This window comes from Babylonia areolata, chromosome 23 (genome assembly GCF_041734735.1).
Source record: "Babylonia areolata isolate BAREFJ2019XMU chromosome 23, ASM4173473v1, whole genome shotgun sequence".
Lineage (NCBI taxonomy): Eukaryota > Metazoa > Mollusca > Gastropoda > Neogastropoda > Buccinidae > Babylonia > Babylonia areolata.
In genome coordinates, this window is record NC_134898.1 from 23624390 (window position 1) to 23650490 (window position 26101).

At 42.8% G+C, this 26101-nt stretch overlaps 1 protein-coding gene across 1 annotated transcript in view; it reads left to right on the forward strand.

Moving 5' to 3' along the window:
- Positions 1 to 24319, forward strand: part of LOC143298067 (monocarboxylate transporter 10-like) — a 24877-nt gene extending 558 nt beyond the window's left edge. The window contains exons 1-6 of the mRNA XM_076610740.1: positions 1 to 541; positions 8659 to 9266; positions 11036 to 11402; positions 12440 to 12546; positions 14599 to 14683; positions 23876 to 24319. The exon at positions 1 to 541 is cut by the window's left edge and continues 558 nt beyond it. Coding sequence (XP_076466855.1) covers positions 301 to 541; positions 8659 to 9266; positions 11036 to 11402; positions 12440 to 12546; positions 14599 to 14683; positions 23876 to 24276 — 1809 coding nt within the window. The 5' untranslated portion in view covers positions 1 to 300 and the 3' untranslated portion in view covers positions 24277 to 24319. The remainder of the gene's footprint in view (positions 542 to 8658; positions 9267 to 11035; positions 11403 to 12439; positions 12547 to 14598; positions 14684 to 23875) is intronic.
- The last annotated feature ends 1782 nt before the right edge of the window (positions 24320 to 26101 follow it).

The window sequence follows — 26101 nt, forward strand, 5'->3', positions numbered from 1 at the left end:
CAGCCGATACAGTGAAATAAATTTATATAGATCTGTCAGTTGATCAAAGTATAATGTGTGTATTTTACACACTGAAGTGACTCGATTTAGAACATATTACCACTGCCACAACTTGTATCCAGTATATAGTTTGACGTAAAAGTGAATTAAACACTTATATTAAGAATACTACTGATAAGAAGAATATAAAAAGGGAGAAAACAGATAAGTCTCCTCAAAGTTCAGTGAAAAATCATTACTCCAATTCCATGTTCACCAAATCAAATTTGTAAACATCTTCACTGTTCAAAACAAGCCATCATGGGAAAAGAAAAGACAGCAGGAGAAAAGGATGGATTTCTCCAAAATGGAACACAGACTGAAGCAGAAAGACAACAAGAAAAAGTGGGCTTTGTTCAGCCAGAGGGAGGCTGGGGGTGGGTGGTTTGCTTCACATCCATGTGCAGCAATGGCACTGTGTTTGGCAGCATCAACACTTTTGGCATTCTCTTTGTGGCCATGCTGGATCAGTTTGGTGGGGATGACATTGGATTCAAGATATGTAAGTAAATTATCAGTAAGATGCAACAATATATTGAGATGTGTGTGTGTGTGTGTGTGTGTGTGTGTGTGTGTGTGTGTACTCATATATATATGTGCATGAATATATAGTGCGTGTATGTTGTGTGTAATTGTGCGTATGTGTGCACAAGCTCACAAAATAACAAATGACTGTGTATGTGATTGTCTTCATTTTAAAGAAAAGAGTGTGATGTGTACAGTGCTACACTTTGCTGGTTTATTTCATTAAACATGTGTATAGCCAGGCATAGAAGGTACTAACTTGTCTAAAGAGGAATGGAGAAAACTATCAACTGAGTAGGGATGGGATCTGGTCAAACCATTTGAGGGTGAATTTATTATTCTGTTCTGAGACACATGGACCATTTGGTCACTGTACAGTGAAGCAATGGTCAGTTAAAGAAATGGTGGGGATGCGTGAGTGTGCATGTTGAATTTTTTGTTTCGGTCAACACACAACACAGAATTCATTGTGGCACAAGTACACACATACTTATGCACACTCACAAACACACACGCAGTCACACTTACATATTCAGCATCACAATCATCAAGTTATTGTAAGGTGAACCGATTTCAGTTATGAATGATGCATCTTAACCATAATAACCATTGCAATGGAAAATAAACGATGCAAAAGCATCAGTAAAATGAAACAACAGAGCTCCATCTAAAATTCATAACTGTAAACTGATATAATGTTGCAAGTCATTCAGTGGTGCATATGAGAACAGACACTGAAAAAAATGAATATAGTGTATGCTGAGAAGTGACCGTTGATTCGTTTGATAGAAAGTTAACAAGAAGGAGTTGAGTCTGTTTAGCTGCTGGAAGAATTTCATAGTGAAGTACACAGCACTTGTAAAGGTGCATGTAGCTGTTTCAACATTATTTTTGTTTCTTTCTTTTTTGTTTTTTTCTTTTTTTCTTTTTCTTCCCTCCTTGGAATATTTTCAACAAGTATAAATTTTTGTGCCTTTCACAAGATCCTGAGTGTGTGCATGTGACTGATCAGAAAGGTATAATATTTGATAACTCAGTGGAAAAAATCAGGGTAAAATTCAGATGTATATATTGACAAATATACAAGAATTTTTTCCTTGATATGTTTATAAGATTCAAACTATATACTGATATAATGATTTTTAATGCTGATATTCCTGAGAGATAAGATATTTGCTACGTTGATCAGCATGTTCATTTGTTCTTGTATGCACATGAGTGTATTTGTGTATACTGTATTTACATCTTAGTGTTCTCATTTCGTTAGAACGATTCAAGCTAGATCATTACCTTTAAAGTTCAGATGGAGTTTGCATTATTAGCAAACATATTTGATTTGATACAGTTAAATGCTTCTTGCTATTGAAAATAATTCAGAGAGTACCCCACACAAACACACACACACACACACACACACACACACACACACACACACATACATACATACATACATATATATAGTATACATACAATGTATACATGATACACATACACACAAAAATATATTGATAGAAAAAAGGTAGAATTACATACATATTACACACATGTGTGTGTGTGTGTGTGTGTGTGTGTGTGTGTGTGTGTGTTTGTGTGAAATGACACATAAAGAGAAAGTTAAAGCAAAAAGAAAAGAAAGAACTTAGGAAAACAACACTGAGATTAAGTGAGAACACGCTTCAAAAGACCTAAGGTGTCATCTTCTTTAAATACCACAATGGCACTGACCCTCTTGATTTCTCTCTTTTTAAAATCATTTGATAAAAAGTAGCAGTGGGCAGGGATGGGTGGTGGTGAGGAGAATAAAGAAAGAAAACTAGCTGATGAGTCTTAATTGATTCACTGATTTTTCCACTATGTTTGATCCCCCCCCCCCCCGCCCCCCACCCTCTCCCCACACACACACACACCCCCCCTCTCAAGACATTACTAAGCGTCTTTGGTTATACTGTTGGTCTGGCATCTGTTGAGCAGTGGAGGTGTAGAGTATGATTTGTCTGAATGCAGTGACGACCCTTGAGTAACTGAACTGAAGTGAACTTACTGTCATGAGAGGAAAAGAATTGTTCACAACTGCCTTCAATCTTTGTAGTTGCATTTTTTGTGAAGAGAGAGACAGAGAGAGAGGGGATGAGAGAGAGTGTGTGTGTGCGCGTGGTGTGTGTGTGTGTGTGTGTGTGTGGGTAGATGTGCAATGCGGTTTGGCTGACTGAAATGGAGAGGCACGTAAATTTCAGTAATCTGTATATTTGTATATAGCTATTTCCATTTGGTGCCATTTAATTTATCTTTTTATTTTCTATTCATTTTATTTGTTTGTTGTTTTCTTCTTATGTTGGACATGTGCTGCTGCCAAAAAGAAAATCTCTGTACCAAAGTATAGACAACAAAGTTTGTGTATTGTATATTGTATTGTATTGTGGATATATGTTATGCTTCAAAACAAATCAGACATTAAAAACCCTATAAAGTGTGAGATAACAATACGTGATTAGTTGGTTCATATTTTGTGTTTAACCCACTTTCAGGGACATTTTCATTTGTGACTCATTCCAGCATGAGCAAGAATGTTGAACTTTGAAACAAGTCACTTTGACCACCTGACATGATTATGTCATATGGGCTTGTCAGCAGTGTAACAGGCTGTTGCCTATTCAAATATGTATAGTATACTATGTATACATACTACATAGTGTCTGCTTTTAGGATTAAATGTAGTCTCTGAATCAGTATTATCAGTAATAATATAGATTTGCATTAATTATAATCAGTGTAGCATGACTGAACTGATTGATTGATTAATTGGTGTGTATATCTGTGTGTGTTAGAGAGAGAGGGAGAGTCTGTGTGTATGTGTCCAAACAGGGACATTTTCATCGGCGACTCATTCCTTCATGAGCAAGAATGTTGAACTTTGAAGCAAATCACTGACCATTTTACGTAATTGTATCATGGGCTTGTCAGCAATGTAATAGGCTGTTACCTATTCAAATGTGTATCATGTACATGTATACTGCACAGCTTCTGCTTTTAGGATTTAATCTAAGTCTTTGTCAGTCTGTGTCAGTGTTATTATGATGTAGTGTAGATTTGCATTGATTATAATCAGTGTGACGTGACTCAACAGATTGATTGATTGGTGTGTCTGTCTGTTCATGTCTGTGTGTTTCAGTGTGTTGGGGGGGGGGGGGGGGGGTATGCACGGACTGATTCCAGAGCAGCTTGAAACAATGAATACACTACTTTAACAGAATTTTTTTTTTTTAAAGTTTTACAGAGTTGCATTCTAACAGTGACACATATGATGACCACAAACACTTTTGACTGCTTTCATTGAATCAGAACACACAGTACTGATACTGACAGCAAGAGTTGTAAACCTCTGAACTGCCTGTCAAACTCTGACCTGTCTATCTGTGGACCTGCCCAAGCACTGATCTGGCTTGGTGATTGTGTAGTAGGACTGTATCTGTGACAGCCAAGAACATCAGACTCAGCACTGTTAAATTATCAGATAACGGGATGGTCAGGATTTCTCACACAGGTGTTCAAACTTTGAATAAGATTACACCTGCCTGCACATTTTGGTCAGCTAACTTTCATGGAGATATTCACTCAGTCTGGCCCTGCCCAGAAAAAAAAAATGATGTCAGTGTTCCCCCAAGTTGGTTGCTTTACTAGGTCTGATAAGGAGATGAGACCTGAAGTAGAAGACTCATTCTATTGCATTGTACTGTACTGTACTGTACTGTACTGTACTGTACTGTACTGTATTACTCTTTTGTCACAACAGATTTCTGTGTGTGAAATACGGGCTGCTCCCCTCTCCTCAGGGTGAGCATGTCACTATAGTGACAGCGCCACCCCCTTTTTTCTCAATGCTTGTGTATTTCTTTTTCCAATCAAATAGGATTTTCCTAGAGAACTTTGCCAGGGACAATCCTTTTGTTGCCATGAGTGCTAAGTACATGCTGCACAAGGAACCTCAGTTTATCATTTCATCCGAAGTGATAGTGTCCAGACCACCACTCAAGGTCTAATTGAGGGGACAATTTAGTGGCAAGTGTGGGAATCGAACCAGTATGCTTGTATTATCTCGCTTCCTAGGTAGCTGCGTTACCTCAAGGCCAGTGTTCCAGTAGTGTCTTGAATCCATCTGGGTGGTGAGTCTTTGTGAGTCTTGCTTATGTTTCATGAGCAGCTGTGGTGGATGCCAGGATACTGACATCTTGCATGACCTGTTGACCTTGCATGATTATCTCAGGGCCACACAGGTTCATGGGGAACCAGGCTTCTGCTTTTGGCAATACTTTCAACTGAAGCTGTCTGGTGTGTGTGAGAGAGAGAGAGAGAGAGAGAGAGAGACTAGAGAGTGTGTGTGTGTGTGTGTGTGTCAAGTGCATGGAAGATGTGGTTTTTATTACTGTGTGTGCTTGGTGTGTGTGTGTGTGTGGGTGTTCATTCTTTTGTTTAATGTCTATCCACAATTGTGATTTTAGATGCCTTAAATCATGACTGCTTTCCCTGTTCCTCTCTCCTCAATTAGCATGAAAAAGAATATAGACAAAATAAGATGAACTAACTATTCAGCCAGTAGAATTACAACAAAGAACCAATGGGGCTTCTAATTAAACTGAACTATTTCATACACAAGTTCATTGTCATATAAAATGTCTCTTATGGAAGCAGATGGAACTGCAAATTCTGTCTGTGTCTCTGTGTGTAACTTTCCATTCAGGCAGTGCCAAAATTCACATGGTGGTGCTGTGAAAGAGTTTATTTTGAAAAGAAAAAAGGTGAATGGCCTGCGTGTATGGCGACAGGCTAAGCAGATAGGGGAGAGTGCACTTAACAATAATAACGCTCTGAAGAATCACTTTCTGTTTGCCCATTCCTGCACTTATGAGTGTATTGCATGAACTTGATGAAGACATGCTCCCTCACATATTTTTTTCTTTCTTTCTTTTTTGAATTTTTTTTTTTTTATTAGGGGTATGAAGAAAAGACGCAAGGTGACCCGAGTATCAACAGTGTTCATGCATTCACTCTGCAATCAATTATCAAGGTCTCCAAAGCTGAGGCAGTTATTCTAACATTTGCATGGGAATAGACTTATAGAGAAATGATTTGTTAAAAAGCTGTGACGCCCATGTTCTGCTTCTTCTACTTTGTTCATGGGCTGCAACTCCCAGGTTCACTCATATGTGCATGACTGGGCTTTTATGTGCATGACTGTTGTTGTTTTTTTTACATCACCATTTAGGCAGCCATACTCCTTTTTGGGGGGTTTGCATGCTGGGTATATTGTTGTTTCCATAACCCACCAAACGCAGACATGGATAACAGGATCTTTAACATGCATGTTTTGATCTTCTGCTTGCGTATATGTATAACACGAAAAGGGTTCAGGCACAAGCAGGTCAGCAGATATGTTGACCTGGGAGATTGGAAAAAATCTCCAGCCTTTACCCACCAGGCGTCGTTATCGAGATTCTAACCCGGGACCCACAGATTGAAAGTCCTACGCTTAAACCATTCGGCTATTGCACCCATTGTGACACCCATCTGTTATTTATAACCTCTCCTGATGTTACTCACCAAATGTGGGTTACATTGCACAGAAGCGAACAGCTTGGCTGGTGGTTTTTTGTTTTGTTTTGTTTTTTCACAGGGACACCACAAATACTGAAATGTATATCTCCAGTCCAGTACATGAAACATTGTCACTGGTAGTACAGTGTTGCATAAAAGGTTAAATAATAACAGAGCAGCATTTTTTTATGCAGAAGTATCCTTGTCAGTGACCCACTGGTAGGTTTGACACTGTACTAGGTAATACTGCACCAGACACCACTGCAGTGTCTGACTGCTTCGCACTGCATTGAAGTGCCTTGTCAGTGATATCATGACTGGCATGCTGACACTACATTGGTGGAGTGATGGCCTAGTCGTAACGCATCTGCCTAGGAAGCTAGAGAAAATGAGTGCACAGGATCAAAACCCACACTAAGCAGTCATCTTCTCCCCCCCTCCACTAGACCTTCAGAGCTGGGTCTTGATGCTAGTCATTTGGATTAGACAAGAAACCAAGGTCCCAAGTTTAGATTGCACTTAGCTTTAGCACATGTAAAATAACATATGGCAACAAAAGGGTGGTCTCTGGCAAAGTTCCATAGAAAAATCCATTTTGATAGGGAAACAAATACACTTGTAGAGTTGTAGGCAGAAAAAATATTTTTTGGCTGGCACAGCACTGTTTCAAAATATTCAGTCTGAATTTCACACAGAGAAATCTGTTGTGACAAAAGAACAATACAATATAATACAACACAATACAATACAATACAATACAATACAATACAATACAATACTGTGCAATGCAATACAATACTGTGCAGTATAATGCAATACAGCACTGCAGGGGACTGGTTTGCACTGCTACAAAGTATCCCTGCCAGTGACCTTATGAACTGTGCCTTTGGCTCTGCAAAACACAGGGCAGCAGTTGATTGCTTGACACTGTCATGGAGTGTCACTGAGAGTCACCATCTCCAAGGGTTAAATTTCCCACCAGTGAATCTGCACAGCACGGCATCATGTTGTTACACTCTGCACGGAGGTCACTGACTTCATGACTGACACTTCACAACACTGCAGTTTTGTAGAGAACACTGTGATGAAGCTGACCTTTTGAACTGTGTGTCAGACACTACACACTGGACACTATTTCACACTGTTGTATCATTGTCACTGACCTCAGAAATGGTGAAACTGATACTGACACTAAAAGTTAAACATTAAAGTAAAATGACACTGTACTGGACAAAACATCACAGTAAACTCCTGTGCACTGCCACAAAGAATTATCGTCGCTGACCTAATTACCAATGGTATGAAATTGGCACTACTGGAGGACGGGCACAATAGCCGAGTGGTTAAAGCGTTGGACTGTCAATCTGAGGGTCCCGGGTTCGAATCACGGTGACGGCACCTGGTGGGCAAAGGGTGGAGATTTTTACAATCTCCCAGGTCAACATATGTGCAGACCTGCTAGTGCCTGAACCCCCTTCACGTGTATATCCAAGCAGAAGATCAAATACGCACGTTAAAGATCCTGTAATCCATGTCAGCGTTCGGTGGGTTATGGAAACAAGAACATACCCAGCATGCACACCCTCGAAAACGGAGTATGGCTGCCTACATGGCGGGGTAAAAATGGTCATACACGTAAAAGCCCACTTGTGTGCATACGAGTGAACGCAGAAGAAGAAGAGGAGGAGGCACTACTGGAGAAAACACAAAAGCTATCTGTTTTGCACTGTGACAGTATGATCATTGCTGACCTTATCTAATCCCCATAGGGATGCCAGGGGTCTTTCAGTATAAATAGCATCCCTGCCTTCTGGAAATTCTGTGCTAGAAATTTCCTCTTTTCTGTCACTCTCTTTGTTTCTACCTTTTTTTGTTCTTCACTGTTGTCTTCTTTTTCTGCCTTCCCAGTCCATTACCCTTTCTTTTTTCAAGCAAGTCTTGAAACTTTTTTTCTCTTTTCCTCTGTCTATGGTGTACTATATGTGCTGTTTTGCTCTAGTGATAAGGTAGTAAGATGTAAACACTGGGATGGGCACTAGCATCATGCTGTGCTATTTGCCTATATGGCCATTTTTATGTTTTTTGTTTGGCTTTGAAAAATTGTTTTTTTCTTTTAACAATTTTTTTGTAATCATGTGATGATAAATTAAGCGGAATGGCTGGCGTCCTCAACATGGCCTAGTCTTATTTGCCATAAGGAGCTATATGGTTGGGATACTGTGTCATGAATTGTGTTTTGTGGGTTTGTCTTAGTGTGTTTTTGTTGTTGTTGTAGATGTGACAGTTTTGTGCTGACACGGTTAAGCACTGGTATGGTTTGATAGTCCTGATATGGCCCTGTTCAGTCAGCTTCACTTAAACAACAAGAGTAAGAATAAGATTAAGACCTTATCTAATCACCAGTGGTATGAGACTGACACTACCAGAGAAAACACAAAAGCAGTCTGCTTTGCACTGCAACAGAGTATGATCATTGCTGACCTTATCACCACTGCTATGTTTCAGCCTGGGTGGGGTCAGTATGCACAGGCCTTACCTTTCTCTTCTGCATGGTGGCCAGCATCATGAGCGATCGATTTGGCATTCGCAAAGTGGCCTTCATCGGAGGGGCCCTTGCCTTCATAGGCATGCTGTCCAGCGCCTTTGTGGAGAACTTGATGCTCTACTACCTGACCTATGGAGTGCTGATGGGCACAGGGTTCGCCTTTGTTTACTCCCCATCATTGGTGATCCTGGGCCACTACTTCAAGAGAAGGATGGGTCTGGTGAATGGTCTGGTGACGTTTGGGAGCGCTGTCTTCACCATCACCTACGCCCTGGTGCTGCCCATCCTGCTGGAGAAGGTTGGGCTGAAGTACTCGCTGCTGTGCCTCAGTGGTCTAATCTTCATGCTGATGCCTTACTCCCTCACCTGGAAGCCACTGGTCAGGCGGGAATCGAACCTGGGGGCACTGATGATGTCCAAGGAGAGCGTGGTGGAGCACGTCAATGACTGCTGCCGCTGGACGCGGGAGTTCCTCAACGTCAGTATATGGCGTAACCGTGGTTACGTGATATGGGCCGTTGCCAACGGTGTCTCCCTCCTCGGCTACTTTGTTCCCTTCACGCATCTGGTGAGTATTGTATTGTTCTGTATTACTTTTTGTTGCATTGTATTGTATTGTGTTGCATTGTATTGTGTTGTATAGCTTTGTATTGCATTGCATTGTGTTACTTTTGTCGCAGTAGATTTCTCTGCATGAAATTTGGGATGCTCTCCCCCAAGGAGAACATGTCACTACAGTTTAGCAACACCTTTTTCTTTTCTCTTCTTTTTCCTTCTGTCTGCAAGTCTGTTTGTTTTACTGTTACTCTAAGATTGGGTTTTTCTACAGAATGGGGAAGGAATTCAGTGCTATTCTATGTTTTCTAGTCTTGATGGATATATTCAGGGAGAGAGAAAAAGAGAGAGACCAAAAATCAAGTGAAACAAAATTTTGTTTAACCAGGGAAATGAAATAATTACTGTGCCATTACCAGTTAACAATTGCCTATAGCAAGACTTCTTAACAAATTGATAAATCAGTTTTTCCACCCAGTCCTGGGGCATTAAAAAAATATATTTATAAAAGCACTGTAACAAAATATAATGAATAAACATTTTAAAGTTATTACCAAGAAAACATGGACCCAAGAGAAGCATCAAACTAAACGCAAAATCTGAAGGGAAAAAAATTTGATATGTTCATGGACCACTAGCAGGGACACGCACAGGCACGCACGCACGCGCGCGCGCGCGCGCACACACACACACACACACACACACACACACACACACATTTTCCACTTTCACCATATGCGCTTCAGACAGTAAGCTGATGAGAAAGGTGTGTTTATGAAGAATAGTTCAGAGACACTGACAGCTTCCAGTGAGGCGTGCAGTTGTATGACCCACCCTGTACACTATGTTCCTCATCTGTCACTGTTATGATCATGTCATCTGTCACTGTCATGGTAATGTCATCTGTCAGTTTTATGATCATGTCTTTTGTTCTCTGTTCCCAAATCGGTCATTGTGTCACAGTCAGCTTCAGATACCTGCCAAGTTTTTTTTTTTCTTTCTTTGTATTGCATTTATTTATTTTTTTGCTTTTACTTTAGTGTATACAACAGTCCATGTTAGATATCCCTCTACTGACATTCCTCATTGCTTAACTTTCTGACATAGTATGCAGTGTGATTTGGAGATCTGTGTCTTCATATGTCTGATACATCCTCATGTTTCTGAGCACTGAACTTAGCTCTTTTGTTTTTATATTGACAAAATAGTTCATTGTGTTGATCAAATCATTAAGTAAAGAAACACAGTAGCCAGCCAACCAGTGTGTGTGTGTGTCTGTGTCTGTGTGTGTGTACATAAATACATACATAGATACATACATACATACATGTATACATATACACACACACCCGCACACACCCATAGACACACACACCATCCCACCCACAGAGTATGTATGCAAATGATTTTGCATATTTAAAGTAAAAACAGATGAAGAATATGAAGTGTTATGAAATATACTGTTGGAGAATATGGTTAAGTTCATTTCATTAATTGACAATTTGAGCTCTGAACTTGTGTCACATGTGTTGTCCTCTGGCAGATTCCACACAAAGAAATCTATTGGAGTTGATAGGTACACAAAAAAAACCCAGAATGCTACAGAACACTTAAATCGCTCACTCTTTCAAGCTCTCACTGTCTCAGTGTAAGTTACAAGGGCAAAGAGAAGCAGTCTTGATGGATAATTAGTCTGTTGCGTTCAGTTTCTCCAGGTAGTTTTCATCAGCACTATTAGAAAGTGACAAAACATCTTATCAGAGATGCTTCCTATGCTGCCAGGTTCAACACACCAAAGATAACTTCCCAGACTCAAACGGAAACCTGCTGCCCATGTTCATCAGCATCTCCTCAGGGGTGTCACGCATTCTCTTCGGGCTGCTGGCCGACTTTCAGTGCGTGAGCCGCATCCACATGCAGCAGGCCGCATTCTTCCTGCTGGGCGTCACTACGCTGTGCATCCCCTTCGCTGAGAGCTTCACCTCCCTCATTATCATCTGCCTGGTGATGGGGCTGTGCGACGGACTGTTCATCTGTCTGCTGGGGCCCATCGCCTTTGACCTGGTGGGCGAGAGGGGGGCATCCCAGGCCATTGGCTTCCTCTTTGGCATCTTCTCGGTGCCCATGACGCTGGGGCCCCCTTTGGCAGGTAGGATTTGAACAGTGTCCTTCCTCTGCTTTGTTTGTTGTTTGGTGTGAGTTTTATTATCATTATTATTATCATTATCATCTTTTTTTTAATAGGAATTTGTTACTGTGTAGAATGTGGATGTGCAGAGCACTTCTGAGTAATTTTTTTGTTTTTTGAGATTTGAAAAATATTTGAAAGTTTTTTGTTTTGTTTTTAAAAAAATAGAAAATGGTATTGTTTGTTTGACTGATAATGGTGTTATTTGTTTGATTGATTGATAGTGTGAACAAATTACCCTTTTCTGCTCAGTCCTAACATATTTCTCAGTGTGAGAAATTGGACTGCTCTCCCTGATGCCATAACCTGGAACTTCACCAAGAACAGTTCTCTTGATGCTTTTAATGTTTTATGTAATTTGTATGTGCAGAGTACATGGTGCACATGGGACCTTGGTATTGTCATGTGATCTGAAAGGCTGTCACCCAAATCAATACTCTAGGTCGTTTGAAAGGAAGGAAGAGAAATTCTGGCACATATGTGATTAGAACCTGGAATGTTTGCTTTCTAGTCAGTCATTGCATTCACTGTGCAATCACACTATTAGATATTAGAATGAAGACAAAGGTTTGATGTGCAGACCTCATCGCATCTTTCATATTTTGTTATTTGAGATTTTTTATGGCTTTTTTTGTTGTTGTAGCTTTATTTAGCTTGGTATTAGTGATTAAACCGATTCATAACAATGGTTGCATAAACAAAAATCAAGTCAGTGGCTTTATGATGTGTAACACCACCTTCCTACTCATGCCCCAACCCACCCCCAAAAAGTTCACAATTTGTGTAGAATAATGTTTTGGCCCTAGCTGATTCCCTGATAAGGGATGTAGGGAAGTAGTCAGTTTCTACAATTTTTACACTGACCTGATGTGCAAAAAGAAAAAAAAGAAAAAAAATAATACTGATGTATCATCACATTACTCTATTTAATTCACCACCAACTTAAAGAAAAAGATTTTCCTGCCACTACAAGACTGTTTTCTTTTCTTTTTTTGCAGGTCTGATTTACGACCATCTACATTCGTACAGGGTAGCGTTTCATGCAGCAGGGGCTCCCCCCATCATCGGTGCTCTTCTGTTGTTTCTGATCCCACGGCATAAAGAGGTAAGGGCCACATTCTCAGTAGTGGATTTATCTGACAGTATAAACATTTTGTTGACCATAAGCATGATGATATGGATAGCACCTATCCTCGGTCAGAGACCAAGCTGTAAGCGTTTTACAAACGCGGGGTCATATGCACAACAGGCTGCCTATCTGGGCAGAGCCGACTGATGGCTGCCATTTGGCACTCATCATTTGTTTCCTGTGTCATTCAGTCAGATTTCAGGCATGCACACATACACACTCAAACAGACATGTAACATTTTACGTGTATGACCATTTTGTTCATTTACCCTGTCATGTAGGCAGCCATACAACAGTTTCTGGTTTGCGCATGCAGGGTATGTTCTTGTTTCCATAACCCACCGAACGCTGACATGGATTACAGGATCTTTAACATGCATATTTGATCTTCTGCATGCGTATACATATGGTGGGGGTTCAGGCACTAGCAGGACTGCACATATGTTGACCTGGGAGATAGGAAAAATCTCCACCCTTTACCCACCAGGCACCGTCACCTAGATTCAAACCTGGGACCCTCAGATTCAACTCGGCTGTTGTGCGCACTCAGTGGGTTGCCCTAAAGTTTCTCTTGCACTGGTCTTAGTATATGCTTAGCTAAGGTAACAAATTGCTGTCAAGTAAACATGGATTTGCAAAACACATTGTCTTCGGATTGAATGCCATGTACCGTGTTTGTTGACAGATATATATGTGTGTTTATATTCAAATTACACATACTGGACTTGCTCCCCACCCAACTGAGTGACTGTTTTCATCGGGAGGCATAGGAAGTGGTGTCCTGCGTATGATGAATCAGAAGTCACCATACCAGTTAACACCTTGGAGGTGACTCAACAGAAGTGCAGGTTCTCCTCTGCTGTGTGGCATTATTGACATGGCAACCCAACATTGACATCTACCTGTCGATTATATTGACATGGCAACCTAACATTGACAGCTCCTTGTGGACACTTTTGACATGGCAACCCAACATTGACATCTACCTGTGGATTATACTGACATGACAACCTAACATTGACAGCTCCTTGTGGACACAACTGACATGGCAACCCAACATTGACATCTACCGGTGGATTATATTGACATGGCAACCTAACATTGACAGCTCCTTGTGGACATTATTGACATGGCAACCCAACATTGACATCTCCCAGAGAGTGTGGACTGTAATGACATGGCAGCCTAACATTGACGTCTCCCTGTGGTATGTATTGACATGGCAGCCTAGCATTGACATCTCCCTGTGGTCTTTAGTGACATGGCAACCCAACACTGAAATCTCCTATGGACTTTGTTGACATGGCAACCATACATCAACGTATCCCTGTGAACTGTGTTGGCACGGCAAACTAACATTGACATCTCCCGGTGGACACTGTTGGCGTGGCAGCCCAACATTGACAGCTACCTGTGGACTGTATTGACATGGCAACTTAACATTGAAAGTTCCCTGTGGACGCTGTTGACATGGCAACCCTACATTGACATCTCCCTGGGGACTGTATTGACATGGCAACCTAACATTGACAGTTCCCTGTGGACTGCATTGACATGGCAACCTAACATTGACATCTCCCTGTGGACTGTATTGACATGGCAATCTAACATTGACATTTCCCTGTGGACTGTGTTGACATGGCAACCTAACATTGACATGGCAACCTAACATTGACATCTCCCTGTGGACTGTATTGACATGGCAGCCTAACATTGACAGCTCCTTGTGGACACTATTGACATGGCAACCCAACATTGACATCTGCCTGTGGATTATATTGACATGGCAGACTAACATTGACAACACCCTCTGGGCTGTGTTGACATGGCCAACTGTCCTAAAATGCTCTTGGCACAGAGAGTGGGGATGTCACTTGAGCAAGACGCTCTCCAGTGTAAATCAAATTCTGGACCATATTGTCAAGGCAGCAGCTGCCTCATCTGCTGTCCTGATGGTGTTACCAGACATGACTGACTGTCGTTCACAGGATGGGGATTGTGACGTTCAACAACTTCTTGTCGTTTCAGCGTCACCCAGCTGTGAGCGAAGTGGAGGAGTTTGTGGCTGTGTCCTGTCCAGACATCTACAACAGTCGTGTTCTGTCCAGCAGCGGTGAGATTTTTCCTAATTTGTTGTTGTTTCCTTTTGTGTGTGTTCGGGGGTGGACAGGGAGGGTGCTGGAGGGAGGTTGGGGATGGGAGTGAGGGGGAAAGAAAGATGAGGGTGAGTGTGATATTACTTGTGGTTGTATTTATTGTTGTGTGTGTGATTGTGTGAGTGATTATCTTTTATATGAGCTCTCAAATTGGGGTTTTTTGTTGTTGTTTTTTTAATGAATGTGAACTGCATAGAGCTGTGAACCTTATTGGAGGAGTGGGTTGTAGAAATGTTTCATTATTGTTGTCATTGATATTGTTATTATTATTATTATTATTATTATTATTATTATCATATGCTGTCCCACCCTCTCGTCTCCTCAGATATTTTGTTGACAGGTTGTGTAATAGGCTTCATGTGTGTTTTTTTTCTTGTTTGTTTGTTTACGCATAAAAATAATGATAGATTAATTTTCATAATTCATTGCACTGATTGTTGTTTTTTTCCCAGAGTAAATAAAGATAAACATTTTAAGGGACACATAAATATTTCAAAATAGATAAACATAGAAATAGATAAGTTGTTGTAAGTTATGTAAAATAAACTTTTTTCTTTTTTTTTTTTTTTTGAGGGAGGTGGTCAATAGTGAATCAAAAGTGAAATAGCTAAATGAATAAATGAACCAGACTCAGGGTATGTAGCAGTACCAGAAACCAAAACTCATACAACATTCTCTCAAAGAGTAGATGAAGACTTTGTTGTAGGAGCCCAGCCGGTTAAGTCGCCCCCTCCAGACAAGCATTTAGTTGATCATAAGCAGCTTGAAGGGGAAAATATACACAGAAAGTTGTATGGAGGGTGATAAAAGAAGGGATGCTGATAATGTAAGCTGTACTCTCTGTCTTTGTCTTGGTCTCTGTCCTTGTTTAGTGATTATCAGTGTCACTGTCGAGTACTGTCATCAGTGTGTTATAGATTTGTCATGACAACACACATATTCACTTCCACAAATACTCATACATGTATGCATGCAAACAGACATACATACGCTCACACAGAAACATACGCACACATACACACACTCACAAACACACACACACTGACGCTCACACACACACACACAACACACACGCATGCATGTGCACACACACACACACACACACACTATCTACAAAGCACTTAATTTGAGAAAAAAATGCCTGATTGATATATAAATCAACACATGTTGCATGCACAACATTTTATTGTGACTCCTGTTGTTATGGGCCAGAGGCCTAAAAACTGAAATTTTTTAAAAATTTTTACTTTACACACACACACACATACACACACACACACACACAAATGACCTTGTCTGATCCTACTGCAATCTGTGTTCACGTTGTCTCCAGGTCACAGGTTACTTGATAATATGATAAAGACAACACCTGCACTCTGTCACACAGCATTGGTGTCATTGCCAGTGAAATCTGGTGTAGCAATTCAAGTTTGCAAACTGCACAGTTGACACAACAATTCAGACTGCTTCAAATCAAGTCTTCGTAGTTAAACATTCAGCTGAAGAAAACATTACTAGTGGAATCTGACGTAGCAATTCAAGATTGTAAGCTGCATAATTAACAAAACAATTGAGACTGTCAAGTCTCTGCTGTTGAACATTCAGCTGAAGAAAACAGAAATGCATATGTATGGCTTCACCAGCTCATTTTTTCCTGATGAAGGTGCCCCTTGAACTTTGTACCCATTTAGACATGTTGCTGTATGCGCACCTGTGTAATCTGTGTCCCGATAGACACCAAGTAATGTGAGACGTTGGCGAACTTGACCTATTCTTTTGCAATCTCAACGTACTTGCGGAGGAAAGCTGGTGTGTTTTTTTTTTGTGTATGTGTGTTTTTTCTGTACGGTGAGTTCATTCTTTATGACTCGCTTTGTCTCTGTGTGTGTATGTGTGTAGTTTTAAACAGTGTACCAGATATAATGTCAGAGACCTGTATAGAATAACTGTCTGAAACTTTAGCAATTGTAACCTTAACCAGATATAATGTGGGTGTATTGAATTAGTAATTGTGTGACATTTTACAAGTGCACCAGATGTAATACTGGGGTATTGAATTAACAACTATTTAGTTTAATTACACATACTTAACCGTGACCCAACTAGTGCAGACTCCGGCAGGGGTCTGACATTCCTGTCCTGTGCAAATTACTATCTGCCTATGCGGAGAAAACAAAAGTAACTACGGCCGATAACCTCCCAGAAGTAGGTACCTCCCCTTTGTCCCACTGGCTAGCGCCCTCTTTTTCCGGCAGCCATCATGACTCCTGTTCCTGTCTGTCTGTCAATTCTCTGGCGTTCTTGTTTTTTGTCAAATTGTCTCCAACCAGGTCACATAATTATGTACCTCGATTGGGTGATCACGCTAAAATTTAGGTGTGATCGCAATCGATACGCTGACACTCTGGGCCCTCTTCTCCTGGCCCTCTCAACAACGCCAACCCACCACTCCTCCACTCCTCCACAGTTGCACCAATGGAATGTGCCACAATCCCTTTGGGGAAACAACACCAAAATAAAAAAGATTAAAAAAAAAAATAAATAAAAAATTGCTTTGGATCCGCACGCTAGACTGGGCCCTATGTGCGATGCGTCCGTGGTTGCGGCCGTGACATCGGATCACACGACCCCCCACGTGGCATGCCTCGACCGTCTCGGATCCAATGGCGACCGAGGCACGTAGGGATGCCCTCCCCAGGTGTAGAGAGGAAGGTGGGCCACTAGGGGACACGCTCGCCCATACGCGTGCACCCCCCTCCTTGTCTGGAGCGCATTTGCGTCATTCTGTTCACAATGCCCAGATCTCTCTGTGTCTACATACTGGCACTTTATCCATTTGCGTATATACATCTCATTATATATAGGTGCATACACAGATTCCTTTCCATTATGGATTATGCACACTTACCCATTCACTTGGGTATATCTGTGCATGCTACACGTATGCTTATACAGCCGCTTACTTCTCGTGACTCGATCTCTTGTCATGTCATTGGCATATTCCTGACATCATCACTTGAGTTGATGGAAGTTTATAATCCCTTTGCACATATATGTATTCAATTTCATATATTCATCCCTACCTTGCTTTCGGAGGATGACTGCACTCACAGACAAAACTGCCTCATTCACACCTGAATGTATGCTCCTTCACATTTCAGTAGTGGCATGTCCTTAGGGACCCACACACATTCCCTTCCCACCCACAGGGCTAGGGATGCCCTCTCTTGGTGCATGGAGGGACAAGGCAACCCAACTCATTTGCCTACAACAATCACCCACAGGTCTAGAGATGCCCTAACCTGGTTCAAGGAGGGATGAGGCAGTCCAACTTAGAGGTGCCACACCGGACACATGCCCTTCATTCCTTCCAAGTTTGTAAGGCATCCCTTCTTCCCCCCCTTGCCTACAACAACCCTTGGTTTGCACCACTGTGGTTGTGACAATAGTTCCACACGGGCCCTACATCCTAGCCAGCCCTCCCATGAAGGGGTGTCTATCTTTGCCTTCCAAGTTTTAGCAGGCCCAAAAACTGCCCACTGGGCAGGAGACAATCACCCTAAGTCCATCTCTTCCACTCCTCACTAGTAGCAGAAAGCCTGGGTAATAATGGTTTTCCTCGACACTCGGGAGAAAGGCGTATTGACGAGGACGGATGCGTCTCACAAAGCACAACGAACCGTTCATTACCCACAGGTGTGTACCTTTCTGCCCACTCATACCGACACGGCAGATGCTGCATTCAAGCACATTAGTTCACCCCATCACCTTGCTTGAACAGAGATTCAGCATCGACGTCTCAAACAATTGGCGTTGGAAAGCACTTTCTGCACTTGGTCTTCCCTGCCTGATCCTTTCAGCTTCAACACACAACCACTGCTGTGGTTACAGATGGGCATTCCTTCTCAAGCACTGTCTTTCCAATGAGACACTTCCAGGGGTTTCTAGCCTAGGCAGGCTATCCCATCATGGAGCCCCAGCCTTCAGTCAAGGGCCTGTCAGAGGATGACTTTGTTGTCACTTTGGAAGCAAGCACCATGTCTTTCAGACACATGGTTGCACCACTAAGTGAGACCACTAAGTCCCAGTGCAATTTGACTTCTAGTCTGAGAGACATAGTCCTTCATGAAAGACTAAGCTGCAAATGATTTCCCTTCAAAATTCAGAAACCGCTGATAATACAGCTCTCACTTTACTGTTGGCCATACTGAAAACGTATGTCAGATCAGTGATTTGATGTAAATGGCCAGTACAACACATCTAGAGCCACTTTCCTCCCTGCCCCTGCCCTGCTCCATCCCAGACTTAGTGCGCACCACACACAGCCAGAGGCCTGTCATGGATCCGGTCCCCTTTCTCACTAAAGAACCTTCAGTGAAAATTTCCCCCATGGAAACCCTCTTTCATTAGGAATTCCACCACAGAATGAGACTCAGTGACCTGCGGGCACATGAAGTGCACTCCCACAGCCTGATCCAACCCAGCCATTGACTGCCGACAACGTTCTGCAGGTTGCTCCAACATGCGACCAAGCCTTCTGTATGCCCCTTCGTGATGGTACCTACCTGGGCAATTAGACAGCCCTGTCCCAGAGACAACAGGGACCTCAAGTCTCTTGTTGCCAAATGTCTGCCCTTCTATGCATAGTCAACATGCCAGTGCTGTCTTTTTTTGGCAACGACAGAAAAGTGGCGGGGGGAGCACCTATTGCTTGTCAGCTCGCATGGAGGAGCTCTACAGATCTGGCTGTCACGCCTAAGGCAAGCCCAACATGGTGGCCTACCTCTGTCTCATGCCACAGTTTCCTTCAAACACATATATCACTTCCACTATCGGCCCACAACCGATGTGGAATCATCAGATCAAACCACATGTGCACCTCCTTGCATTGACGCTCAACCACGCTCAAGTGAGACAGCCCTATAGGGTACGTGTTTCCTTCCCTTCTTTTGAGTCGAAGGGTTCTCATTAAAGTGTGGATTCAACACACCAACCCGATTTTCTTTGCGCTACATTTATCAGCACAGCTGTGGTCCACAGACCTCTCCCACAATACAGCTGCGGACCTCAGTCTTCTTTGCCCACACCAATATCATTAGGTGACACAGTACACTCTACTTTCATCGAATTCTACTTGAGGGACGTCTATCGCTTTAGGGATGATGGCTCAAGAGGCTTTGCCTCTGCAGTGGCAAGACATCATGGATGCTGCCTACTGGAAAAAACCCTGTCACCTTCATCGACTTCTGCCTGAGAGACGTCTCACGCCTGTGGGATGATGGCTCAAGAGGCATCGCTTCTGTGGTAGTTGCACAACAGGCCATCACAGCACACAGACAGTAGAACAGGCGAGCCCTCCACCTTGTCGCGCTATTCTGCACTAGTTGGGTCACAGTTAAGTATGTGTAATTAAAAGGAAATTTTCTATCTAAAATTAAGTTTAAATAACTTCTTACCATGACCCAAATTTAAGACCCTCCCGTCCTCCCCGCTTCCTGTTCTCCCTGCTTGCTGCGCTGGTGATGGCATATTGCCGTCAAAAGAGGGCGCTAGCCAGCGGGACAAAGGGGACGTTACCTACTTCCAGGAGGTTATCAGCCGTAGTTACTTTCGTTTTCTCCGCATGGGCAGATAGTAGTTTGCACAGGACAGGAATGTCAGACCCCTGCCGGAGTCTGCACTAGTTGAGTCATGGTAAGTATGTTATTTAAACGTAATTTTAGATAGAAAATTTCCTTTTTGAACAAGTGTACCAGATATAATGCAGGGGTATGAAATTAGTGACTGTAGTTTTGAACAAGTTTTAAACCAGATATAATGCAGGTGTATTAAAGTGAAAATGTAGTGTTTAGCAAATGTGCCATATATAATGTGCTGGTATTTAATTAGGGACATTGTAGTTTTTAATAAGTGCACCAGTATAATGTGGGGGGTATTAAATTTGTTACTGTGTAGTTTTTAACAAATGTACCAGATATAATATCCAGGTTCTTAATTAGTGACTGTACTTTTTAACAAGTGTACCAGATATAATGCGGTTTTAAATTAGCGACAATGTATTTTTTAACAAGTTTACCAGATATAATGTGGGGGTATCAGATTAGTGAGTGTGCAGTTTTTAGCAAGAATAGCCAAAGGGATTGCAACAACAGGATAGATTACTAAATGCAATGACTGCACATGATAGATCATTAGATACAGTGACTGCACATATTAGATCATTGGATGTAGTGGATGCGTATGTTAGATTATTTGATGCAGTGACTGCATATTAGATGCACTGTCATGCAGTGACTCCACAGGATAGATCATAAGATGCAGTGAATAACTGCATATCTTTTTTGTCTTTGTGTGGAAATGTAACAGCATGTGTATATGATGTATATGTATATTTATATATGAGTTGCATGTGTGTTTAGGAGTTGGGGAGGTGGAGGGGGTGCATACCTGATGTGCGATGTTCAATTGAAAGGCTGATGATTCACCATGCTGTGTTGCTGGCAACATATGTTCAAAGTCCGGTTCTGTGTCATAATTTGGGAATGTGGGGATCATTTCACATACAGTGAAACTGATCACGCATATATATCTGGTATTGTTGTAGTTCTGCATCTCTAGTTTCAAAAGCACACATAGTAGGTGGGTTTTTGTTTTTTTTATTACACACAGAGGTACAAACACAAGAAGCACATGAACATGCGCGCAAGTACACTCACACATGCAAGGACGTACACATGCACATGCGCACGCACACACATGCACACTGATACACACAACACACATGCACGCACACATGCACACGCACACACGCACGCACACACACACACACACACACACACACAGAGTAATTGTGTCCCATTGCTCATGTTCCCAAAAGCCAGTCATGAAGCTGAGAGTGCCTTACTTGACCAAGCAGCCTAAGGGACATTTAAAATACATCCACAGCCAGAAATTTGCCTGATACATGTTGAACTTCATGTACCAGATTTTGCATGAGGTTTCATTTTCAATTTCATACTCTGTTAAGAAAAAAAATCAACCTTTCATCAAGTGAGGATTATCCTCAAATTAAAGAACCTTAATTACTCCTGTATAGGCAATGTCAAGGCATCCTTTGAACTGCAAGCACACAGAATAAACCACACAAAACAGATAATTCACTTTACATTACCTATGCCTGTTGCCCTACCTGAGACACAGGCCTCCAGCAAGCACTCTCTGAGACATAGGCCTCCAACAAGCACTCTCCGAGACATGGGCCTCCAACAAGCACTCTAAGAGACATAGGCTTCCAACAAGCACTCTCTGAGACATGGGTCTCCAGCAAGCACTCTAAGAGACACAGACCTCCAACAAGCACTCTCCGACACATATGCCTCCAAAACGCACTCTCTAAGACACAGCCTTTAACAGGGACTCTTTGAGACACAGGCCTCCAACAAGCACTCTCCGAGACATGGGCCTCCAACAAGCACTCTGATACACAGGCCTCCAACAACCACTCTGAGAGACATAGGCCTCCAACAAGCACTCTCCAAGACATAGGCCCCCAACAAGGACTCTCCAGCTATCCTGGTCCTGTGCCAGTCGCTTTAGTTTTCTCCAGATGCAGCCTGTAAATCAGATAAATAACATCACATAGATGAATTAAGATTTGTATGCTGTTAAAAGATCAGTCTGTACACTTTGACACCTCCTTGAACCTGAAGCAGCCAATGAACATGGTTCCCCCCGTCTCATTTCTGCCAACACTGTGTTCCCCCTGTCTCATTTCTGCTAACGCTGTGTCGTCCCCCCCCCAAACCCCTTCCCCCGTCTCATTTCTGCCAACGCTGTGTTCCCCCTGTCTCATTTCTGCCAACGCTATGTTCCCCCCATCTCATATCTAACATTATGTTTCCCTGTCTCATATCTGACAACACTATGTTCCCCCCGGTCTCATTTCTAACAGTGTGTTCCCCCTGTCTCATTTCTGCCAACACTGTGTTCCCCCTGTCTCATTTCTGCTAACGCTGTGTCGTCCCCCCCCCAAACCCCTTCCCCCGTCTCATTTCTGCCAACGCTGTGTTCCCCCTGTCTCATTTCTGCCAACGCTATGTTCCCCCCATCTCATATCTAACATTATGTTTCCCTGTCTCATATCTGACAACACTATGTTCCCCCCGGTCTCATTTCTAACAGTGTGTTCCCCCTGTCTCATTTCTGCCAACAGTGTGTTCCCCCTGTCTCATTTCTGCTAACGCTGTGTCGTCCCCCCCCAAACCCCTTCCCCCGTCTCATTTCTGCCAACGCTGTGTTCCCCCTGTCTCATTTCTGCCAACGCTATGTTCCCCCCATCTCATATCTAACATTATGTTTCCCTGTCTCATATCTGACAACACTATGTTCCCCCCGGTCTCATTTCTAACAGTGTGTTCCCCCTGTCTCATTTCTGCCAACAGTGTGTTCCCCCTGTCTCATTTCTGCCAACGCTGTGTTCCCCCTGTCTCGTATCTGCCAACGGTGTGTTCCCCCTGTCTCATTTCTGCCAACGGTGTGTTCCCCCTGTCTCATATCTGCCAATGCTGTGTTCCCCCTGTCTCATATCTGCCAATGCTGTTCCCCTCGTCTCGTTTCTGCCGGTGCTGCTCCCCCTGTCTCATTTCTGCCAACACTGTCACAAAGAAGATTCTGTCACAAACACGACTTCTCAATTTTTGGGGTTTTCTATCCATGTGGAGCACAGTTTCCTCAGTCATCTTTTTACTGGGAGCTTCGGTCACCATTTATTTCTGTGTCAGTGTCTACCCTTTCTTCTTCGTCTACATTCCTGGGCTGCAACTCCACTGATCCCTCATGTGTTCGGGTGGGCTTTTTACATGTGTGATAATTTTTTACCATGCCATGTAGGCAGCTATTCTCCATTTTTCAGGTGTGTGCATACTGGTAATGTTGTTGTATCCATTAGCCACAAACACTGACATGGATGATCTTTAACATGCATACATTCCCAATCTTGACATGGGAGATCAGAAAAATCTCAGCCAATAACCCACCAGGCACCGCTGCCTCAACTGGGATTTGAACCCAGGACTCTGAGATTGAAAGTCCACTGTTTAAACCACTTGTCTTTTGGTACCTGTCATGTGTTGGTTCACCTCTGATTTCAGACATGAAGGGGTCAATGGGAGCGGTGAACATGACGGAAAACGGAGGTCCCTCCAGAACTGAGCTGATCGTGGTGTCGGACCGTGACGTCTACGACAAGCTGAGGGCAGAGGGCGCTCTACCTGAACATGGAGACAAGGGGGAGGATGAGGTCCTGGCGGAGGAGGAGGAGGTGGACACAGCAGAAGAGAACTCCTGCCTAGTTCTGAACATGGACGTTCACAACGAGGACCACAAGGCCACAGGAGATTCTATGGCCTCCCAGCCCACAGCCAAGGAGGAGGAAGGGGAGAAGGGGAAGGCAGAAGAGGAGGAGGAGAAGAAAGAGGAAGAGAAGGTGGAAGATGAGATTGATGAAGAAAGACAAAGACTTTGTCAGTTGGGTGAGAAACAGACTGTCTGAGGACTGTCCCACCTGAGTGGGAATTACAGTTTTGGGTTGGGATTAAGATTTGAGAAGTGTTAATTTTTGTAGGGTGGGGTAGGTAGGTTGAGGGTGGGAGATGCATGCTCTTAGTGCTTGTGTATGTGTGTGTTTGTAAAATGAGTGAATAATTTTTTAGAATGATTCTGGAAGGAGACATTTCAAAGCATTCGTGTGTGATTAGGTGTTGGTGTGTGTGTGTGTGTGCTTGCATGTGTGCGCACGCATGTGTTTGTGTGCATGGAAGAGTGTGTGTAAACATGCAGTATCAGGCACATATGCTGAGGGTGCTTGTGCATGTTCTTTTATCTGCCTTTGGATGCAGACTGTCTTGGATGTGAAAAAAAGAGAGTTGAAGATTGCTGCAATTGTTTACATCATCTTGTTACCATTGTTCACATTCCTTACACAGCACAGAGCAGACAGGCAAGAGGGGATGAGAGCTAAGGTGAATTTTTATAAGACAGACCAAGTGTCGCTCAGCGCATTTGTAGAATAGTTGATCTTGTTACTGACTGAGGTATTTAATACACTTGTTTTCTCCTTAATTTTCCATTTTGGTTTAGTATTTTGTGTGTGTTTGGTTTTTTTAGCTTTAGTGTTTTATTTACTGATTTATGAAATGACTTGTGGTTATCTTTACAACACAACACAACGAGTCTTGATTGTAAGTGTGTTATTGTTGTTGATTTTGGGGGTTTTCTGATATTCTTTTCATTCATCATTCATTTTGCCCATTCATTCATTTTGCTCCTGGTAGAGCATAGGCCATCGACGACCCCTCGCCATTGCACTTTGTTCTGGGTTGTTCTGGCCATTCCAGTCCAGTTGGTCCCTTGCTGCTTCAGCTCTGCCTTGGTATCTCGCCTCCAGCTGTTGCGAGGCCGGCCTCTCTTCCTCTTTCCCTGCGGGTTCCAGGTCAGGGCTTGGCGTGAGATGCTGGACGCTGGCTTCCTGAGGGTGTGTCCAATCCAGCCCCACTTCCTCCGCAGTATCTGCTTGGCCACTGGTTCCTCTCCTGCTCGCTCCCACAGATCTTCGTTTCAGATCTTCTCCTGCTATCGGATCTTGTAGATGCGCCTCAGACAGGTGTTGAAGAATGTCTGAATCTTCTGCTGCATCATCTGTGTTGTCCGTCATGTCTCGCATCCGTAGAGCAGAATTGACTTCACACTGGAGTTGAAGATGCGGAGTTTGGTTTTCATACTGATTGCTCCAGATGCCCAGATGTTCTTGAGCATGATGAAAGCTGTTCTTGCCTTGCCGATTCTGGCTGTGACGTCTCGGTCCGTGCCTCCCTGTCGGTCAACCACGCTTCCCAAGTAGACAAAAGACTCCACCTCCCTGATGGGCTCTCCACCGACTGTGACTGGAGTGTTGGCAGTGGTGTTATCTTCATCATCTCGGTCTTCTTCTTGTTGATCTTGAGCCCTGTCCTGGCTGACGTGGTCTCTCATATTCTTTTCACTTTGCGTAATTTTGTTAGAATTTGATGTATTGATTTGGTACATCAGAAGCTGGCACACCACTTGACATTTCTCTGGTAGTTACTTCACATGAAACATACAGCTGTGGTAGCTGCTATTGCACAAGCACATGACTTTGGGTTGTCTTGATGATTTCACCTTGTTTACTGCTTGGACCACTACTTAGCAGTCATCCAGTGGCTAGTTGTTGATCATAACATGATTAATGTGATTGAAAGCCTGACTGGTTGACACGGGAAACGAATGATAAAGCACCTAAAGGCAGCTGTTTGTCGGCTCTTCACAGGTTGGCAGCCTGTTGTGCAAATGACTGTGTT